Source organism: Schistocerca cancellata, chromosome 8, assembly GCF_023864275.1.
Source record: "Schistocerca cancellata isolate TAMUIC-IGC-003103 chromosome 8, iqSchCanc2.1, whole genome shotgun sequence".
In the NCBI taxonomy this organism is placed as follows: Eukaryota; Metazoa; Arthropoda; class Insecta; order Orthoptera; family Acrididae; genus Schistocerca; species Schistocerca cancellata.
Window position 1 is genome coordinate 35,879,314 of NC_064633.1, and position 18,715 is coordinate 35,898,028.

Genomic DNA, 18,715 nt, shown 5'->3' on the forward strand with positions numbered 1-18,715 from the left:
GTTGTTCTGGTGGAGCAACCATTTCCCATTTCTCCACAGTTCTGGTCATTTTTGTCGCACACTCGTTCACAAGCTTCTCAACACATCTGGATAAAGATGTTTGTTCATTGTGTGTGCTGGAGGAATGAATTCCCCACCATTGCCATCAAAGAAACAGTCAACATTATTTTCACATTGTATCTCACTTGATGTGTTTTCTTAGATCGTGGTGACATTTGATTTTTCCACTGGCTTGATACTTACTTTGACCATATCATACCTGTAACACCAACTCTTGTCCCAGTCACAACTTTTTTATGGAAAGTTTGGATCATTCGGTAATTTGCTCATCAAGTTGTGGCACACATTCACGTGGTTCTCTCTTTGGTCATCTGTGAGAACTGAGGAACAAATTTTGCAGATAGCTGTCTCACTTTCAAATCTTTGCTTAAAATTTATTGTACCATGCTCCATGTTACTTTTGTTTCCTCAGAAATTTGGTCAATGGTTCTTCGACAATCTTCATCAGTGGCATGTTTGATTGTGGCAATGTTTTCATCATATCTTCCTGTTGAAGGATGGCATGAGCATGACATATCTTCAGTTGATATGTTACCAGATATGAAATGAGAAAACCACTCTCAGACCCGTGTTTTTCCCAAAGCATAATCATTAAAGGTTTGCTGAAGCATCCCAGTAGTCTCGACTGTAGTTTTCCCTAACAGAAAACAAAATTTTGCACAGACTGTTTGCTCCTTCTTGTCAGCCGTGTCATTAATCACCAGATGGTGGAAATAGGCAAACAAAAGAGCACTACAAACAAACCACATAATTTCAACGCATAACTACAAAGGGTGCACATGCAGCAGTTTGATTCCAGTTATTTGTGGGCCTCCTTGTATTCATCACAATGTGGTCCTCCAGTGGGATCCCTCTTTGTTTCCCCACTTGTAAATTCTGTTATATACCGCATTTGTACTTCCTATCTTTTTTGTCTGGCCTGTCTCTTGGAACCCAGTTTCTCACGTTACTTTCTTGCCTTCCATTATTTCTATTTCTTCAAGGCTCTCTTCTTGCTTCCTATGCAGTTTCCTATGCTGCCAATATACTTTTCTTTATTCCTTCTGTATCTTTTGCTGTAAGACACATTTCTATTTCTGGCCCCATGCATTGCCCTCTGCCAGTTCTGCCTGACAGTCTTGAAACTTATAGTACCACCCCTCCTTTCTATATAGCCTAGGTAGGTGTCTGTGTCTTCATTTGGCACACTAATCAAATCCCATTGAATATTCATTAATCAAATCCAATTGAATATTGTTAGGTAGACAACCTATTTTTCAGGATAGAAATTACTGTAAATGTACTTGGTGGTGGTTCTGAAATGCGTTAGATTTGCAGTTTCTTTATACAGAATGCTTTCGTGCTTTTTCCTGTGTGGTCTTTGTGCGAAACCATTCAGAAACTCATTTTGAATCTGTTGAGTCCTCCAAAGATAGGTGCCCAATGTAAACGCAGCAGGAAATGAACCCTGCTACACAACTCCTTGGCTATAGGAAAGTGGCCTACGAATGCACTATCACAGTCATCTCACAGGCCAATATATCTTAAACTCAATTACTCTGACAACAAGTGAGTAACAAGAATAATTATTTTTTAAAATAATGTACTTCAAAATCTCTTCAGCTTTAGCTTGTAGAGAAGCTGTGGCACTAATCTAACTAATAACCATAGCAGAGCTGCTGAGTCACAGATAGGCACAACATAAAGATTGTCAAACAAGTAAACTTTCAGCCAAAAAGGCCTAATCGGAATTAGATACCATACACATATACCCTCATGCAAATGAAACTCCCACAGCCACGTGGAGTGACCGTGTGGTTTGAGGCGTTCTGTCAGGGACTGTGCGCCCCCTCCCGCCGGAGGTTGGAGTCCTCCCTCGGGCATGGGTGTGTGTGTGTGTGTGTGTGTGTGTGTGTGTGTGTGTTGTTCTTAGCATAAGTTAGTTTAAGTTAGTTTACGTAGTGTATAAGTCTAGGGACTGATGACCTTAGCAGTTTGGCCCCCCTTAGGAATTCACACACATTTGAACATTTGAAACTCTCACAAACTGGCCTCAGCAGCAGAAGACTGGTGTGTGTGTGTGTGTGTGCGTGTGTGCGTGCGTGCATGCGTGCGTGTGTGTGGGCGCGATCGCGCGCGCGCACATGTGTGCCTTTTTGGCTGAAAGCTTACTTGTTTGGCAGTTTTTTTCTAGTTCCTATCCGTGACTCATCTACCTTTTTCATACTATTGTCATTATTCCATCCTTGGTTTTACATTGTTTACTCTAACTAATGAAGTATACAATTGATAAATAATCTAGTTGAAGTTCAATATGGACTGCAGTTTGGGGTGTTTAATTTCAGTCTCTCAGTGGGGAAAGACTTAGACTGTCCCTTTGACACTCAACTTAAACTCTGTGGCAACTGTGGATTGGAATTGCAGGAACTGGCCAAGTGTCACAATGCAACTGCTTAAATTATGTGCTCATCATATGAATGTCATCCTATGAACTGTTTGGCAGATGAATCAGGTACTTCCACATTGCAGTGGTCTCTGTGGTGACCTGCATAATTATTGTTGGATGATTGGCCTATTTCAATGTCTTTTGCAGGATGATAAAATAGTTCCTAATAGGAGTGCCATGTAAGAGATGACTGACCATACTATGCAGGAGGCACCACACTGTTACTGCCTTGTGTGTGGTGCCCTCAAAAAAGAATCCTGTGTACCATGTCTGACAGAGATACAGCATTCTTCTCCTGGGATAGTGGATATTTGGGAGGGCAGGATGGGGGGAGGGGGTAACCTGATGAAGCTAGCTTCATTAGCTGCATGCTTTCTTACTTGTGTCCGCAGTTTTTGGTCTGATGGTTAGCATTGCTGCCTCTGGATCATAGATTCCTGGGTTTGATTCCCGGCCAGGTTGGAGATTTTCTCCTCCCGGGGACTGAGTGTTTGTATTGTCCTCATCATTTCATCATCATTTGGGAAAATAGCAAGACTGAACAGTGAAAACATTGCTATCTTCATTCCCTCCCTCTTCCCCCTCCCCACTCCACCTCCTGTTATCCCACCCACCCCCACACCTCTTCTGTACCAGCACTACCCAGACCACTCAGGATCACTAGATCCCCACACTCTAGCCTTGGGCCTCAGCACCCAGAGACAACAGTGGCCATATGTGTGTAAGTTGTGCACGCATGAATATGTGTTGTGTTTTTCTGAATCTGTCAAAGAACTTTCCCTGAAACTTTTAAATTACCTGTCTGCCACACACCATCTCCTCTTTGTGGCGATTAGCAGTTTATTCTAATTCATACTGTTACGCCACCCCTGCGTTTCCATTCTTCAGTTTTATCTTCTTTTTGAAATAAAGATGTGGATACGAGGGTGAGGGGGGAGGAGTTTTCCTTGGACTGAATAATCAAAATTTATGTTGTTCTGAACTGACAAGTCCACTGTATATTAAACTATGCTAAAAAGTTAAGTACTAAACACATTGTATTGTCATTAAACATGGTAAGTATATTGTTCACTGGCTCACAAGTCTTTTTTACAATTTGTATTTCCCTTGTAATATACTTAACTTACTGTCAGAATAGAACAACTATTTGTCAAACTGTATTGGAATTTGAGAGAACTCATCACTTTTATTTTTTTCCTTCATTGAATACCTGTTGTGATTTTGAATTAATTCATTTATTATTAACTTTTGTATGAACAGCAGAAAAAAGTTATTGAAATATTTTGATATCATTTATAAACAGCAGCACTCGTAAATTATAATTTTAACAAAAAAAATCCAGATTTATTGATTTTTATTATTGATAACTGATTTTGTTCTACAGGGTGGGGCAAAAAAAAAAAGGCGCCTGGAGAACAGAGTTTGAGTCAAAGAAACACAGCAAAGGAAAGAAAATACAGCAGTAATCTGCTTGTAGTAGATGTTAAAAGTGACCATCATTCATCTCTTGGCACTTTTGGGCCCTGCTCAGCAAGTTGTTGAATGCAGTTTGAAGCTGGGCTGCTGGAATTGCCACAGTCTCATCTGAAATGTTCTGTTGCAGTTCTTGAAGACTGTGAGTGTTGTTGCGATGTACCTTTGCCTTGCGGGCTCCAAACACATAGTAACTGGACGACACTGACAGCAATGACAGGTCAAGTGACTTGGATGGCCAGTGAGGTCCTTGACCCTACTGACCTCTGCTAACACCTCTGTCTGGTATCAAGATTGGTAAATGTGCTCCAAAGTGTGGCTGGCTGTATGGGCAGTTGCTCCATCCTGTTGGAAGTAAATGTGGGTCTTATTCTCCTCCGTTAATGCTGCCATAAATGGTACATAGAAGTCAGCATCTGGTGAATGATGATGGGACCAATAGTGCAGCCTACAGACACTGCACACCAAACCCCATCAGTCTGATCATGCAACGGTGCTTCATTCAAATTATACGAATTCTCTCCTCTGCCCAGAACCTGTGATTCTGTGAATTGACGTAACCATGAACGTGAAACCAGGCTTCCGTAAAGAACAGATATATGTCCAAGCCATTCATTGTTATGTCAATGAAAGCCACTCTCAAAACTGGAGGTGTTGAGGAGATTTTTGCCGGTTTTAAAGCATGAACAACAGATGCATTTGCAGGTCGAGGTCATCCACATGATCCATGTGATATGCAGGCTCTTATGACAGGTGCTGGGTTGATTTGATAGGACTCTGAAGCATTTTCTGGTGAACTGCAGCCATGTTTTCTGGTGTGCGGGCATATTTCGGAATGTTTTTTGACTTGTTCAAAACAGATTCTCTCTGACGCTGTTTTCAGACTAAGCATTGCACAGCACTGTGTGTTTGCACTTTGGCAGCATTAAACTTACCTGCAACCAAATGACCACACTGTTTCCATGACATTGTTGTCACGTAACTGCCCTCAACAAACACCTGGTGCTCTTTACTCTGAGTAAATTCATCCCCTTTGCACTGCTCCACTCACACTCACACAACCTGCACCACACCCTGAACTGTGTGGATCATGTTGCAGGGGAGTATGTGGTATGCGCATCACAGCGTGTGGTTATATGCATACATTCACATCCAGTCGTATCCACTTGTCTGGGTGACTTTTATTTGGCCCACCCTGTATATGACTATTTCCAGACAATAGATTCAGATACATCAGATAGCTGTCACCAGCTGATAATGTACCAGTTGGAGGCAGGTACCCATTGGTACTTACGGCAGCTCTGTGTAACTGCTCCTCACATCATCTGAGCTTCTGCTCTAAAGATGGCTAAATTTTCTGTGTCACTCAGCATTACAAATCTAGTAACTTTTTCTGGTTACTACTTTCGATCATAGAAGCACCAGACGTATTTTAAATGCCAAACATTTTATTCTCAGCAAAATATATATATATATATGTTATTGTTTTGTTATAGACTCTGGATGAAGTACTTGTTGAAGTTGAAACCTGTGAAGAACTAAGATCAGTTTCTGTTCATCAAGGGCTGTCGTCAATAGCTGGGCCAGCAAAATATAGTTTCATAAATAAGGTTATTGATGGTATGACTGTCATTGTTAACACTGTGCGAATTACATTCAGGAGTCCAGCTTTCAAGGCGACTGTTCAAGTGAGTATAGATAAAAATCAAATACTTAATATAACAAGTAGAAAGGCTACTTTGTTCAAAGAATTAACTTTTGTATATTTATAACCTTACTCAGGCACAAATAGAGTATAACAGATTAATGATAGCTAGTTGGTAATACAGTATGCAGTAGTGCATTGATAGCTTCCTGTCCTAGATAACTAGTACTTACACTTTACTGACATGTCTGGACATTTTTCTTTGTTACGAACTGTGATTACAAACAGGACATGCAAAATGAGTTGTTGGGTTTACCTACAAGAAACTTGCTGAAATCTGACACTGTTCCATGCTACAAAATACATAACTGTTACGGAAATAAAGTTGTTGCTGCAGGTTGTGTCAACTCAGAGGACAGCATATCAGAAAGAGAACATCGTAGTAACATCAGAGCAGTGTGGTGTAAGAGGATGCCCAAAATATTGAAAGTTTTGTCTCCGACAAAAACAAAACTGGACAAGTCAGTTGACACAGAAATTCTTTCTGATCCTATATTTAAAAAATCAAAAGAGCAATAAATTGCGGACTTGAAGAAATAATTGGCTATTGCGAAGAGCAGAAATGCTTTAATGGAGCAAAAAACTGCAACTATGACAAAAGCTATGAAAAGGGTGTACCTCTCAGAACAACTGTTCCTGCTAGTAAGAATATGGGATGAGTAAGTAAGAAGGCTAAAACTATACTGTATCAGTGTTTCACCCAAGGAGGAGGAGACACTGCAGTCGCCCTTACTTTGGCAGCATTATCTACAAAAGCATATGCTTATCTAAGAAGAAAGAACTATCCTTTACCCTGCCGATCAATGCTCCATAAATGGGGGGAAGACCTTCTAACCAAAAGCTTTCATGTTTGGTAGTCCCTTTTGTTGTGCCTGTATGTGACTCAACATCTCCGCAACATCCTGAGTACCAGTCTATTCTTATCATAATATTTTCACTATGAATCAAACAATGGAAAATCCAGAATGAAATGTGATTTGTGACAGTCGTTTTGTTGTGCCTATCTGCAAATCAGCATCTCTGTTGTATTTTCACTATAAATATGAGACAGTTCTGTCAAATGAAGTAAGAATGGAAGGGATGACAAAGCAGACTGTACAAGGTAAGAATTGTACTAAGAAAGTTCACGGGAATAGAACAGGATGGCTGAAACAGAGAAACGGTGTGAAACAAAGAAGTGCACTATCTTCTTTACTTTTGTTATTGGTGATTAATGATAGAATGACACAAGCGGTAAGAGAGAAAGAAGACATAATGACAGCAGTGGTGTTTGATGATTTTTTTGGGAGGGGTGAACAATGAGGGGGAAGGTACAGAAGCAGTTATATGTGCAGAGAAGAGGTTGAACAAGAATATGGCCTAAAATTTAATACAAATAAGTGTTAACTGGTGATCATGACAAAAATAAATGGCTAGATCTATGCTACCAATCTGATGGGGGGTGGATCAGCTGAAAACATCGAAAATTTCAAGTATCTGGGGATTATAACACAGGAAAATTCAAAAAATGACCAAGAGAGTAGTGAATCTGCAAGGTAAGCTCATAGGTTTACGGAAAGTGTGAAAGGAATGATATGAAACAAGTAAATCATGCATAAAAGTAAGAAGGTGATATTCTATATAATATTATGTGGGAATGTACTGCAGAAACCAGGGTCATGAAGTTGGGGGGAGGTGGGGGGGAGTGGGAGCAAGTGAACTGAAGTTTTTGAGAAGTCAGATAGGTGTGACAAAAACAGAAAAAATGAAAAATGTGTAAGTGTTATGGAGAAAAATAAATGTGGAATGTGTGCAATCTATGATTGAGAATAAAAAGATTGAAATGGTATGGTCATGTGAAGATAATGGGCAAGAAGAAAATGCCTGAGAAGATGCATGAGTTGAAGATAGAAGCAAGAGACCATGGAAAGAGCCAAGTGACAAGTGGCTAAAAGAAGGGGAAGAAAGCATCTGGAAGGGAGGAGAAGACTGAACTAAGCAGTGACTTGTCACTTGACTTCCCTTTGGTCTTTCCCTTGGTGTCCTGTCCTCCATATTCATCTTGTGCATCTTCATAGGCATCATAGTCTCATCCATATCATTTTGTCTTCTTTCATCAGTCTTACATTGTAGGGTATCTTCGTGTTATCTTCCTAACCCATTCATTTCTCATTTTTCTTTCATTTTGCTATACCTCTCTGATTTCTCAAGAATCTTCATCTCAATTGCTTGGTCCTTACTTTTTACTCATTCTTTCGGTACCCAGCTGCAGCAGAATTACTGTATTTTTTTTTGGGATACCACTTTCTTCCTCCTCTGAGGAACTTGTGTGTTCCAAACTATTCCTTGTGGACTTCACATAAAGCTGTGAGGTTACCTTACCCATTCACGTATCTCTTGTACATTTCTTTCAATTTCTTGTATTATGCTCTCTCCAGTATCTGAAACTTCCTACTATTTCCAGCTGCTACCCGCACAGTGTCAAGCTTACTATAGGTCTATACTTTTTTCTTGCTTGATGAACAGGTAACACTTCTCAGCATCAAATTTTAGGCCGAACTTCTAATAGCTTCTGTAGTTCCTCCTCATTGTCCTCTCATACCAGTGAATCATCAGAAAACAAGATTGCCATAATCCTGTCTCCAATCTCTCTTGCCATTTGTTTCGTATCATCCATCACCACTATGAACAGTAACATACATAGTGTAATTCCCTCTCCCTGTTTCTCATCTTCAACACTCACACTACTTATGCTTCTCTGGTGCAGTCTTCCCCTCCTCCTCCTCCTCCCCTCCCCCCTCTTTTTTTCTCTCACAGTGCAGTTTGCATCTCAATACCTTTCCTTCTTAGTGCCTCAAACCTTTTACTTCTGGGTGCTGTGTCGCATGCTTTCTCTAAATCCAGGAGGACTATCTGTAGTGCTCTCCTGTACTCGTACTGGTGTTTCTGTAGCTATCTCATTGCAAATTTGAGATCTGCTGTAGAGTGTCCTGGTCTGAAGCCATACTGTTCTTCTCTCAGTTGTTTTTCCACTGTTCTGCAGATACATTTCACTAGAGCTTCTCGTAGCTTTTTGCAAAGTGACGCGTAAGACTAATGTTAGCAAAAGTTTCTGGAACCCTTTTGGAGACAGGTATAGTTATTTACTTCTACCAGTCTTCTGAAGTTCTCATTTCAAACACTGGAAAATCCATGATTGAATGTAACAATATTATGAAAAGGAAAGTTGTTACTCACCACATAATGGAGATGCTAAGTTGTAGAGAGGCACAACAAAAAGACTGTTACAAATAATACTTTTGGCTGGCCCATAAGGCCTTTGTCAAAAATACACACACACACACACACACACACACACACACACGCAACTCACACACACATGACTGCAGTTTAAGGCAACTGTAGCCACACTGCAAGCAGTAGCGCCAGTGCATGATGGGAGTGGCATCTGGGTGGGGGTAAGGAGGAGGCTGGAGTGGGGTGGGGGAGGGGGAGGGATAGTAGGATAGGGGTGGTGGACACGCAATGCTGCTGGGGAGTCCACAGGGATGAGGTGGAGAGGGTAGGGCAGCTATGTGCAGTTGGGAGGTTAGACAGAGGGCGGGGGAGAGGGGGTAGCCGAAAAGGAGAGAAGTAAAAAGACTGGGTGCGATGGTGGAATAAGGGCTGTATAGTGCTGGAATGGGAACAGAGAGGCTGGATAGTTGAGGACAATGACTAATGAAGGTTGAGGCCAGGAGGGTTACAGGAACGTAGATATATTGCAGGGGAAGTTCCCACCTGCGCAATTCAGAAAAGCTAGTGTTGGTGGGAAGGATCCATATGGCACAGGCTGTGAAGTGGTAATTAAAATGAAGGATGTCATGTTTGACGGCGTGTTCAGCAACTGGGTGGTCCACTTGTTTCTTCGCCATATTTTGTCACTGGCCATTCATGCGGACAGGCAGCTTATTGGCTGTCATACCCACATAGAATGCAGCACAATGGTAGCAGCTTAGCCTGTAGATCACATGGTGGGTTTCACAGGTAGCCCTGCCTTTGATGGGATAGGTGATGTTTGTGATTGGACTGGAGTAGATGGTGGTGGGAGGATGTATGGGACAGGTCTTGTATTTAGGTCTATTACAGGGGTATGAGCCATAAGGTAAGAGGTTGGGGACAGGGGTTGTGTAGAGATGGACGAGTATACATTCCTATCACACAGTGGTGTGTGTGTGTGTGTGTGTGTGTGTGTGTGTGTGTGTGTGTGTGTATGTGTGTGTGTGTATTTTTGACGTAGGCCTTACGGGCTGAAAGCTTTATTTGCAACAGTCTTTTTGTTGTGCCTATTGCGACTCAGCATATCCACTACGTGATGAGTAGCAACTTTCCTTTTCATAAAATTAAAGTTCTCATTTAATTCCATATATCTCTCATGACTATATAAAACAACTGTGTCCTGATCTCTTCTGCTGCTCTGATATTCTCCACATTTGTATCATTCATCCCAAATGCCTTTCTCATTTTTATTTTTTTTTTAGTGCTTCCTCCACATCTATCCTCATTAGATATTTTGCCATTTCGAGTTCAACACCGTCTTCTATCTATCCACCTATCTATTTATGTATCTATATTCGGTGTGCGTGGGGGTGGGGGGGAGACACCTGCTGTGATTTTTTTTTTGTATATTTGGGCTAATCTCAGGAACTATTGTAAGGATTGTGATACATTAAATGAAACAACAAGTTTACTGTTACCAGTCACCGTTTTATTTTTTCCACGAAGCGTTTCGAAGGTTTGAACCTCCATCATCGGGTGGATTTACATTAGTTAGTATTACATATGTGTGTGTGTGTTCTGTTACGATTTTGGAGGAACTTGTGGTACTGCCTAGTGGAGAAACAAGACACTATTTCAGAATATGGTTTTGGATTACTTTTGAGAAAAAATTAAACTGATATCTAATGGTAAACTTTAATAAGTAAACTAGAGTACCTCCAGTGGTCACAGGTTCCTTTTGCTGTCTTAACACATCACATGTATACTGCCACATTTGTAAACAAATATGGCATCTGGAACAGCTGGGTGCAAGGTTCGTATAGCGGAAGAGAAGACATAATTACAAAGTGCAAAGAATATACATTGTAACAACATTATTACAGAATAATTGTTTAAAACATTTGGAGGTGTTTGTTTTGAGGTGTCGAATATATGTGTGTGTACTTCAGTTGGTATATAAATCCAATTTTGAAAAGTTAAAACAGCTAAACATTCGCACTCATTTACACAATCAGGTGAAATGTTAAAATGGCTTAAACTTCATACTTGATAAGAACAATTAGGTGAAATGTTACAGACTTGAATTACAATGATCATATTGGCTACAGCAGTAAAATCATACATAGATGACACTCTTTGGAGAAGAAGAGAGAGAGAGAGAGAGAGAGAGAGAGAGAGAGAGTGATTATATGAGAGCAAACATTTTCATGGCAAGGAGTCTTAAGATTACATGTTGCGTATATGAGCTGCCTAAAGGTTGTGGCAATACATTGGTTAATGCTATAAAATATGCAGATAGATATATATTTGTGCCAGTAGTTGATGTACATACAGTTTTAAGCTGACAAGGGGTACAAGCTGTTGGTGTGATGAATTATCTGTGAATGAGGTCAATCTCTTGTAATCTTGGCGGCTGTCAATATTTATGGTAAGTATTAGGATATGTGTGTGTGTGTGTGTGTGTGTGTGTGTGTGTGTTTTAAGAGTGTAGGCAGTTGCTAAAAACAGAGATGATACTATTGTAAATGTTGTCATTTAAGATGGATTCTGATTGTTTCATTTGGTGTTTGTATATTTGGAGTGTTTCAAGGATGTCTAGTTTTCGGCCTTTTGGTTGGATGTGTAGGATGCTAATACTTGTGTTGTTAACATGGTGTTTTGTTTAATGGAGGTTGGTAGCTATTGCTGATGTGTGGTATTTTTTGTTTTTTAGTGCTGCCATGTGTTCCTTGAACCTAATCTCAAATAATCTGCCTCTCTGGCCTATGTAGAAGCAGTCACAGTCCAAACATTCAATTTTGTACACACCTGTGTGATGAAGTGGGTTTCGTGTGTCGATGTTGTGGGGTAACTTCTGTCCAATCTTGTTGTCTGTTGTAAAGGATATGCTTATGCCTTTCCGTTTGAAGACATTGGCAATCTGGTATGAAATGTTACCCAGAAAGGGGATTGTATGGAAGATGTTATTTTCTTTTTGTTTGTGTTGTGATTGCTTTGCCATTATTGAGTGTTTTATTGTGTCTACTATGGAGCTGTTATAGCCATTTTCAATAGCTGTTTGTTTTATTATTTCAATTTCTTGATCACATTTATCTTCTGAGAGTGGTAGTTTGATAGCTCTATTAATCTTGTACCGGAATGCTGCCATTTTGTGTGCTGCGGGATGGCAAGAGGAGTTGTGGATTGTGGTATGTGTTGTGGTAGGCTTCCGATAAATTTCAAACTGATGTCTGTTATTCTTTATTCTAATGGTAACGTCTAGGAAATTTATACTGTCTTCGTTTTGGTGTTCAACTGTGAATTTTATGCTTTCATGGGAGTTGTTGAAAAACTGATTCAACTCACTGATGTCATCTTTATTGCCTTTGATTAAAATTATGGTATCATCTACATATCTGTAGTAGTAGATGATATTTTTGAGGAGGTGGTGATTGGAATTAAGGATTTTGTCTTCTAGGTTACTTATAAATATTTCTGCTAGCAATGCAGAAAGATTTGAGCCCATTGCCAGACCATCTGTTTGTTTGTAGATTTTATTGTTAAATTTAAAATAGTTGTGTGAAAGTGTGAATTCAAGCAGGTCCATTAGTACTTTAATGTGAGTTGAAGGGATTTTTTTGTGTTTATGTAGGTTGGCATTGATTATTTGTAGTGTGGGATCTATTGGCACAGAGGAATAAAGGTTTTGTATGTCAAATGAGGCAAGTGTGGCTCCATCAGGTACTTGTATGTTTTTGGCATATTGTGTGAATTCTGTTGTGTTTTTGAGTATGCTCTCATTATTGAATGTGTATGCTTGTTTGAGAATTCTGAAGAATATTTTATTGAGCTTCAGTGTTGGGCTGTTCCTACAGTTCACTATGGGCCTGATGGGGGTCCCATTTTTGTATATCTTAGGTTGTGACCTAAGGCAAGGTGCTTGTGGGCTCATTGATGGAGGTTTAAACCTTCGAAACACGTCGTGGAAAAAATAAAACGGTGACTGGTAACAGTAAACTTGTTTCATTTAATGTCAGTAACAGTCACAGTAAAGCCTAACCTAAAAATGTTCGCATTTAAAGATTGTGATACAATTTGCCCCTAATTTGTGAGGAAGGTTTCTATCTATAATTTATGAATTTTTGTGCAACTTGGCTGATCTACGAAGAGTTATTCCCCTGCCCCAGATAAATGATGCCATTGTCATCTAGTGGTGAATGGCAGAACTCCTCTGTGTAATGCAGCCAATGCAAAACTTAGTGCACATAAACCCTACACTTCCTTTGATGTATCAACAACAGCCGGAACGTGTTTGGTGTGGCATAATCATTGTGGATGTGACTTTTTGTATTCAGATATTATTTCTTTGGACACTTTGAAAGAATACATGAAACTGGTAAGTGAATCTTAACTGATGAAAAAGGGATACAGGCATTCTATGATCATAAAGAAATATTTGATACATTAGCAGTGTATAACCTACAGTGTAGCAACTGAAAAGTAGCAGCATTGCTTATAAACATTGATGGATTCGTGAGCTTCTTAAAGAAGGAAATGGACATAAATACAATCTCCTCGACACTTTAAAACTAGAGGATCAAATAGGATTCTGAAATTCCTTGTAGGTGACTACAGAAATTTAGAAATACTTGTAAGCCAGTTGGAGGACACATTTCGAGAAAAAGATAATTTCACACTGTTAATTTCTGCCCCCCTTATAAAGGTTGTTTATAAATGATTATTGGGGTTTTAACACTTTATAATATTTATTACATTAAACTTACAGTTATAAATGATACGTCAAATGAAAGAGCAAATCAAACAGTTGTGTTTGGCACCAGTGCGCATGTGCAGCGCGCGATGTTTCCGCCGCAATCCGCTAGATTGGTTGAACTTCACTGTACCCAAGTGCTGGATAGGTCACAAGGGACCCAGTGACAGGGCTTGCTTTGCATGGCCTCCACGTTCACCCGACCTAAAGCTGTGCAATTTTTTCCTTTGGGGCTTCATCAAGGATCGTGTGAACGTGCCTCCGCTGCCGGCAGACCTCCCTGAATACAGAAACAGGATTGAAGGAGCTGTTGCTACAATCACTGAAGACACATTTATCAATGTGTGGGAAGAACTTGGCTATAGACTTGATGTATGCCGTGTGACAAATGGTGCTCACGTTGAACATTTATAAGATTTTTGGAAAAACTGTTTGAGTTGCTCTTTCATCTGATATCATTTATAGCTGTAAGTTTAATATAATAAATATTATAAAGCATTAAAACCCTGATATTAATTTATAAACACCCTGCATTAGCAGTTGCAATTTGCCCTCATAATTCAGAGCACAGTATACAAATTACAGACAGTGAGTTACTTTGAAGTAACGTAAGCAGTCACTTTAGAACAATTATGCAGTGAAAAAATATGTGAATTCAGAAGATTGGTTTTTAATTTGTATGTGAAAAGTGAAGCATTTTCTGAGAAACTGCTTCTGCAAGAGATGCATCTTTAATTCATTTACTTAAAGTAAGTTTTTCGGCTGTGCAACAGAACACTTAACTTTCAGATTTCTGTTTTTCTTGAACTGAAGCTAGATACGTACATAGCTCTTTCTGTGGCAGGGCCAAAATAGTTGGCAACAAAGAGTTGTGACAATGAGTCCATACATTAAACCAGTCTGTGCTAGGGTTTACAAGATGAGTACTGTAATAGGCCACATATGTACATATATGTATTTGTGACAATGAGTCCATACATTAAATCAGTGTGTGCTAGGGCTTACAAGACGAGTATTGTAATAGGCCACATATGTACATATATGTAGATTATGCATTTTTTCTGGTTTTATTGTGCTTAATTTGTGGCTTTTGGACATGATATGCAACAAATTAAAAGAAATATATATAAACACACACACACACACACACACACACACACACACACACATATATATATACATGATTGGCATATGATATTTACATTGGTTGTAAAAATATTAATTAAATCATGATGTACTCCCACCATTGCCATGAGAAGTTACTCTGAATGCCAATTAAATATGTAATAGACAACACTCATGCCTCCTAATAACTGTTATGGCTCGCCCTGCTTAGATAGCTTGTCATATGAAATTTGATGGTATTCAGTTACCTAACATTGTTTTATGAATTTTAACTCTAATAAATGGCCTGTGACCAGTTTAACACTGCACCACACAAGTCATCTGGCCATAGATATTTAGTAGTACACATGTGAAGCGGGGAGGGAGACAAGTCACAAGTCTACTCTACATTTGTATCTTTCTCCACTTGTTTGTCAAAATTTTCAGCAAATCAGCAGAATTTTCAGAACTCCACCAGTGAGTGTTGTTGTATCGTCTCCTATTGCCAGTTCTTCCACATGTCTCTTCTGCTGCTTCTGTATGTGTGTTCTTAAAACTCCAATCTTCTTCCACAGCTATCCAGGGGAATTTTATCTCTAATTTCCCTTTGTTATGTTTCTTTAACTCTGCTTATTTTAGCTTCTTTACTTGTATTCAACTTGCTTTGCTTTCTCACCTTCATCATCAGTAGTCTCAAAGGCCACTGGTGGTATTATCTTGACGTGTAACATTTCTCATCATTTCATTATCTATTAACATGTAGCCACCGATTTTTTTAGACCAGTCACTGCTATACCACATTACCTTGCACTCTAATCCACTCCTTATGCAAAAGTCCGATAATGCTTCACCTCAATGCTTCTGCTTCCCCAGGCATTTGCACCAAGTATATTTTCATATTCAGATTTTTTGCACCAACATGTGCATTCAGATCTCTCATTACAGTTGTGTTCTGTCCAGTCATATGCTTTAGTAATTCTTCTTCAGACTCTCTCTCTCTTTTTTATGCTATGTAGTCCCACCAGGTGGGCATACTATTATAATATCTTCACTGTTTTCCATTCAGAAATGTTTTGGTCAATATCATTCTCTCATTAATTCCAGTTCATTCAGTGTTTCTCTCACAACTATTGCCACTCAGTTTTTGGTGTCATCCTCATTGCCTATCCCAGACTATTTGAACATTGCTCTGTGGGGAAAGAGCACCCATACCTGTCCCTCAGTACTTCATGGACAGGCACAGGCAGTGTAGGCCACCCGCCAAATGCCCTTATTGTGTGCTTTCTAAGCACGTGGAAGCTGTTTGGCTACATCTTCTCGCATGCACTCAGTTGGTGGAGCACAGTTCCGTGCGCTGCAGCAAGGCTGCAAGATCTTCAGTGCTTCAGCTGTTTGCACCTCTGGCCACATGTGCCTATTCCCACCCAGCCGCACCCAGATGGGCATACAAACTGGAACAGTCTGATCTATCCCGTACAGCATAAACCCATTTCTCGTTTCACATCTTCCTTCACTTCTCCATCTTATTTCTCCTACACCCAACATACTATTCCAATTCGCAAACCATGTTTGTTTCTGTGTCATCACCCTGTGGCTCCATTTTCCATTCCAAGGTCTGCCCATTTTTGAAAGCTCATTATTTGTCCATTGTTGGCTTGCTTGATCTATCACTACTTCATCAGTGCCCCAATTGGACAGGTTTTTTCAGGGTTCCCATAGGGCATTCATAGATTCCTTAGTGGTTATCCAGCAAAGGTCTCCAGTACACTTCATCTCTATAGTTGGTTATGAACTGTAGATTAAAACTGAAGAAACTGCAAAAAGGTGGGAATTTAAGGAGATGGGACCTGGATAAACTGAAAGAACCAGAGGTTGTACAGAGTTTCAGGGAGAGCGTAAGGGAACAACTGACAGGAATGGAGGAAAGAAATACAGTAGAAGAAGAATGGGTAGCTTTGAGGAATGAAATAGTGAAGGCAGCAGAGGATCAAGTAGGTAAAAAGACGAGGGCCAGTAGAAATCCTTGGGTAACAGAAGAGATACTGAATTTGTTATAACCTTTAATCCCCAATAATTGCGTGGATATTCAAACACACTCACTTAGAAAAAAAAGCTGGTTACATGATAACAACTCAGTATCTCTCATTCGACTGCCGTGCTGTGACATGCGGCCGGCGACGTTCGTAGCTAGGTGGCGCTCCCGCGCACAGCCGAGTTGCGGAGCGCCTCTATCGCCGTTTGCGCGTACTGTCATGGCGGCACTGTTAAATGTCGTGGCACTGTCACAACACTTTTCGCCCCTTGGGAAAAAAAAAAACAACAAACAAACGCTCACTTCCTTGGAGACATGGACAGTGCGGAGACATCCATGGCCTCTTGTGAGGCCCCGAGAAGATCCCGCGGAGAGACATGAGAGTATGGTCGAAAATGTCCAGGACGGGAGCTCGTGCGTGGAACGTGCCTCCCGGACGAGATGATGGGTGAAAACTCCGGAACAGCAGCCATAGGTGTCGTGGACCTGGGGGTGTGCTCCAGCGAGATGGGTCCCGGAGAAGGTGGCGTCGCGACTGGGGCGGGTTCCGGCGTACGTGGAAGCGGTAGCGACGTCGGCTACATCAACACGTATGGTAGATCGGCAGCAGCGACAGGACTGGCTTCCCGGCCCCGTGGAGGCGAAGGAAGGGGCGGTGGCACCAGCGTGGCCACCACTCGTGGGCGCATCTGGTCGTAATGGCGAACAACCATGCCGTCGTCCGTACGTATATCACAAAGACGGCGGCCGCGAAGAGCCTTGACCACCCCTGGCATCCATTTAGGGCGAGATCCATACCCTCGTCCCCACACGTCGGCGCCCACCGAGTATTTTCCCGCACTAGGGGACACAGCACCAAGGTCTGACAGGGTGAAGCAGGTGCAGCAGAGTGCGCGGTTGGCGGCCATGCAAGAGTTCAACAGGGCTGCGATCACCCAGAGGCGTGAAGCGATAAGAACTCAGAAATTGCAGCAGAGCATCATCTGTGGAAAAATCACTAAGGAATTTTTTCATCTGGCTTTTGAAAGTGCGGACAAGGCACTCGACCTCCCCATTCGATTGCGGATGGAAGGGCGGTGCTGTAACATGATGAATCCCTTGTCCAGTACAAAAATTACGGAAGGCCTGCGAAGAGAACTGACGGACATTGTCCGTGACGATCGTGGATAGAAGACTTTCTAGCGCAAAGATTTTGGACAAAGCCAGCATTGTCACCGCAGTGGTGGGCGACGGACATCGAACAACAAACGGAAACTTCGAGAAGGCGTCAATCAACAGTAGCAATACGTACCGAGGAAGGGGCTGGCAAAGTCAGCGTGCACCCGTTCCCATGGCTGCGCCGGATCAGGCCATGGAGAGGACATTGTACGAGGTGCAGCCAGTTGTTGAGCACACTGACCACACGCAGCAACCATGTGGGCGATGTCCGAATCAATACCGGGCCAATAAACGTGCCTGCGGGCCAGGGACTTAGTCCGAGAAATCCCTCAATGGCCTTCATGCAACAGTTTGAGAACAGCTTTGTGAAGAGAGGCTGGCACCACGACCCGCGGAGATGCACCATCCATGGCCAGAAGAACAACACCATCATGAACAGACAGACGAAGGCGCAAGGTGTGGCAGTTGCGAAGGGGATCCGATGCCCGGCCCTTGGTCCTGTCCGGCCAACCCCGTTGAACAAAACCGATCACCTGACGCAGGACCGGGTCCCGCGCAGTAGCCGACGCGACCTGCGAACCTGTAAATGGAAAACCCTCGACCGCACGATGTTCTTCCTCATCAATGTGTAAACAGAGTAGTTCATCACGATCGAAAACCGGGTCGGGGCCCATCGGCAATCACGACAATGCCTCAGCGTTGACGTGCTGGGCCGTGGGGCGATAGTGAATCTCATAGTGAAAACAAGACAAGTATAAGGCCCAACGTTGC

At 41.4% G+C, this 18,715-nt stretch overlaps 1 protein-coding gene across 2 annotated transcripts in view; it reads left to right on the forward strand.

Moving 5' to 3' along the window:
- LOC126095279 (UHRF1-binding protein 1-like) overlaps positions 1 to 18,715 on the forward strand; it is a 473,334-nt gene that overhangs the window by 29,193 nt on the left and 425,426 nt on the right. For both annotated transcript variants that reach the window (XM_049910038.1, XM_049910037.1), the window contains exon 3: positions 5,455 to 5,646. In XM_049910038.1, coding sequence (XP_049765995.1) covers positions 5,455 to 5,646 — 192 coding nt within the window. The remainder of the gene's footprint in view (positions 1 to 5,454; positions 5,647 to 18,715) is intronic.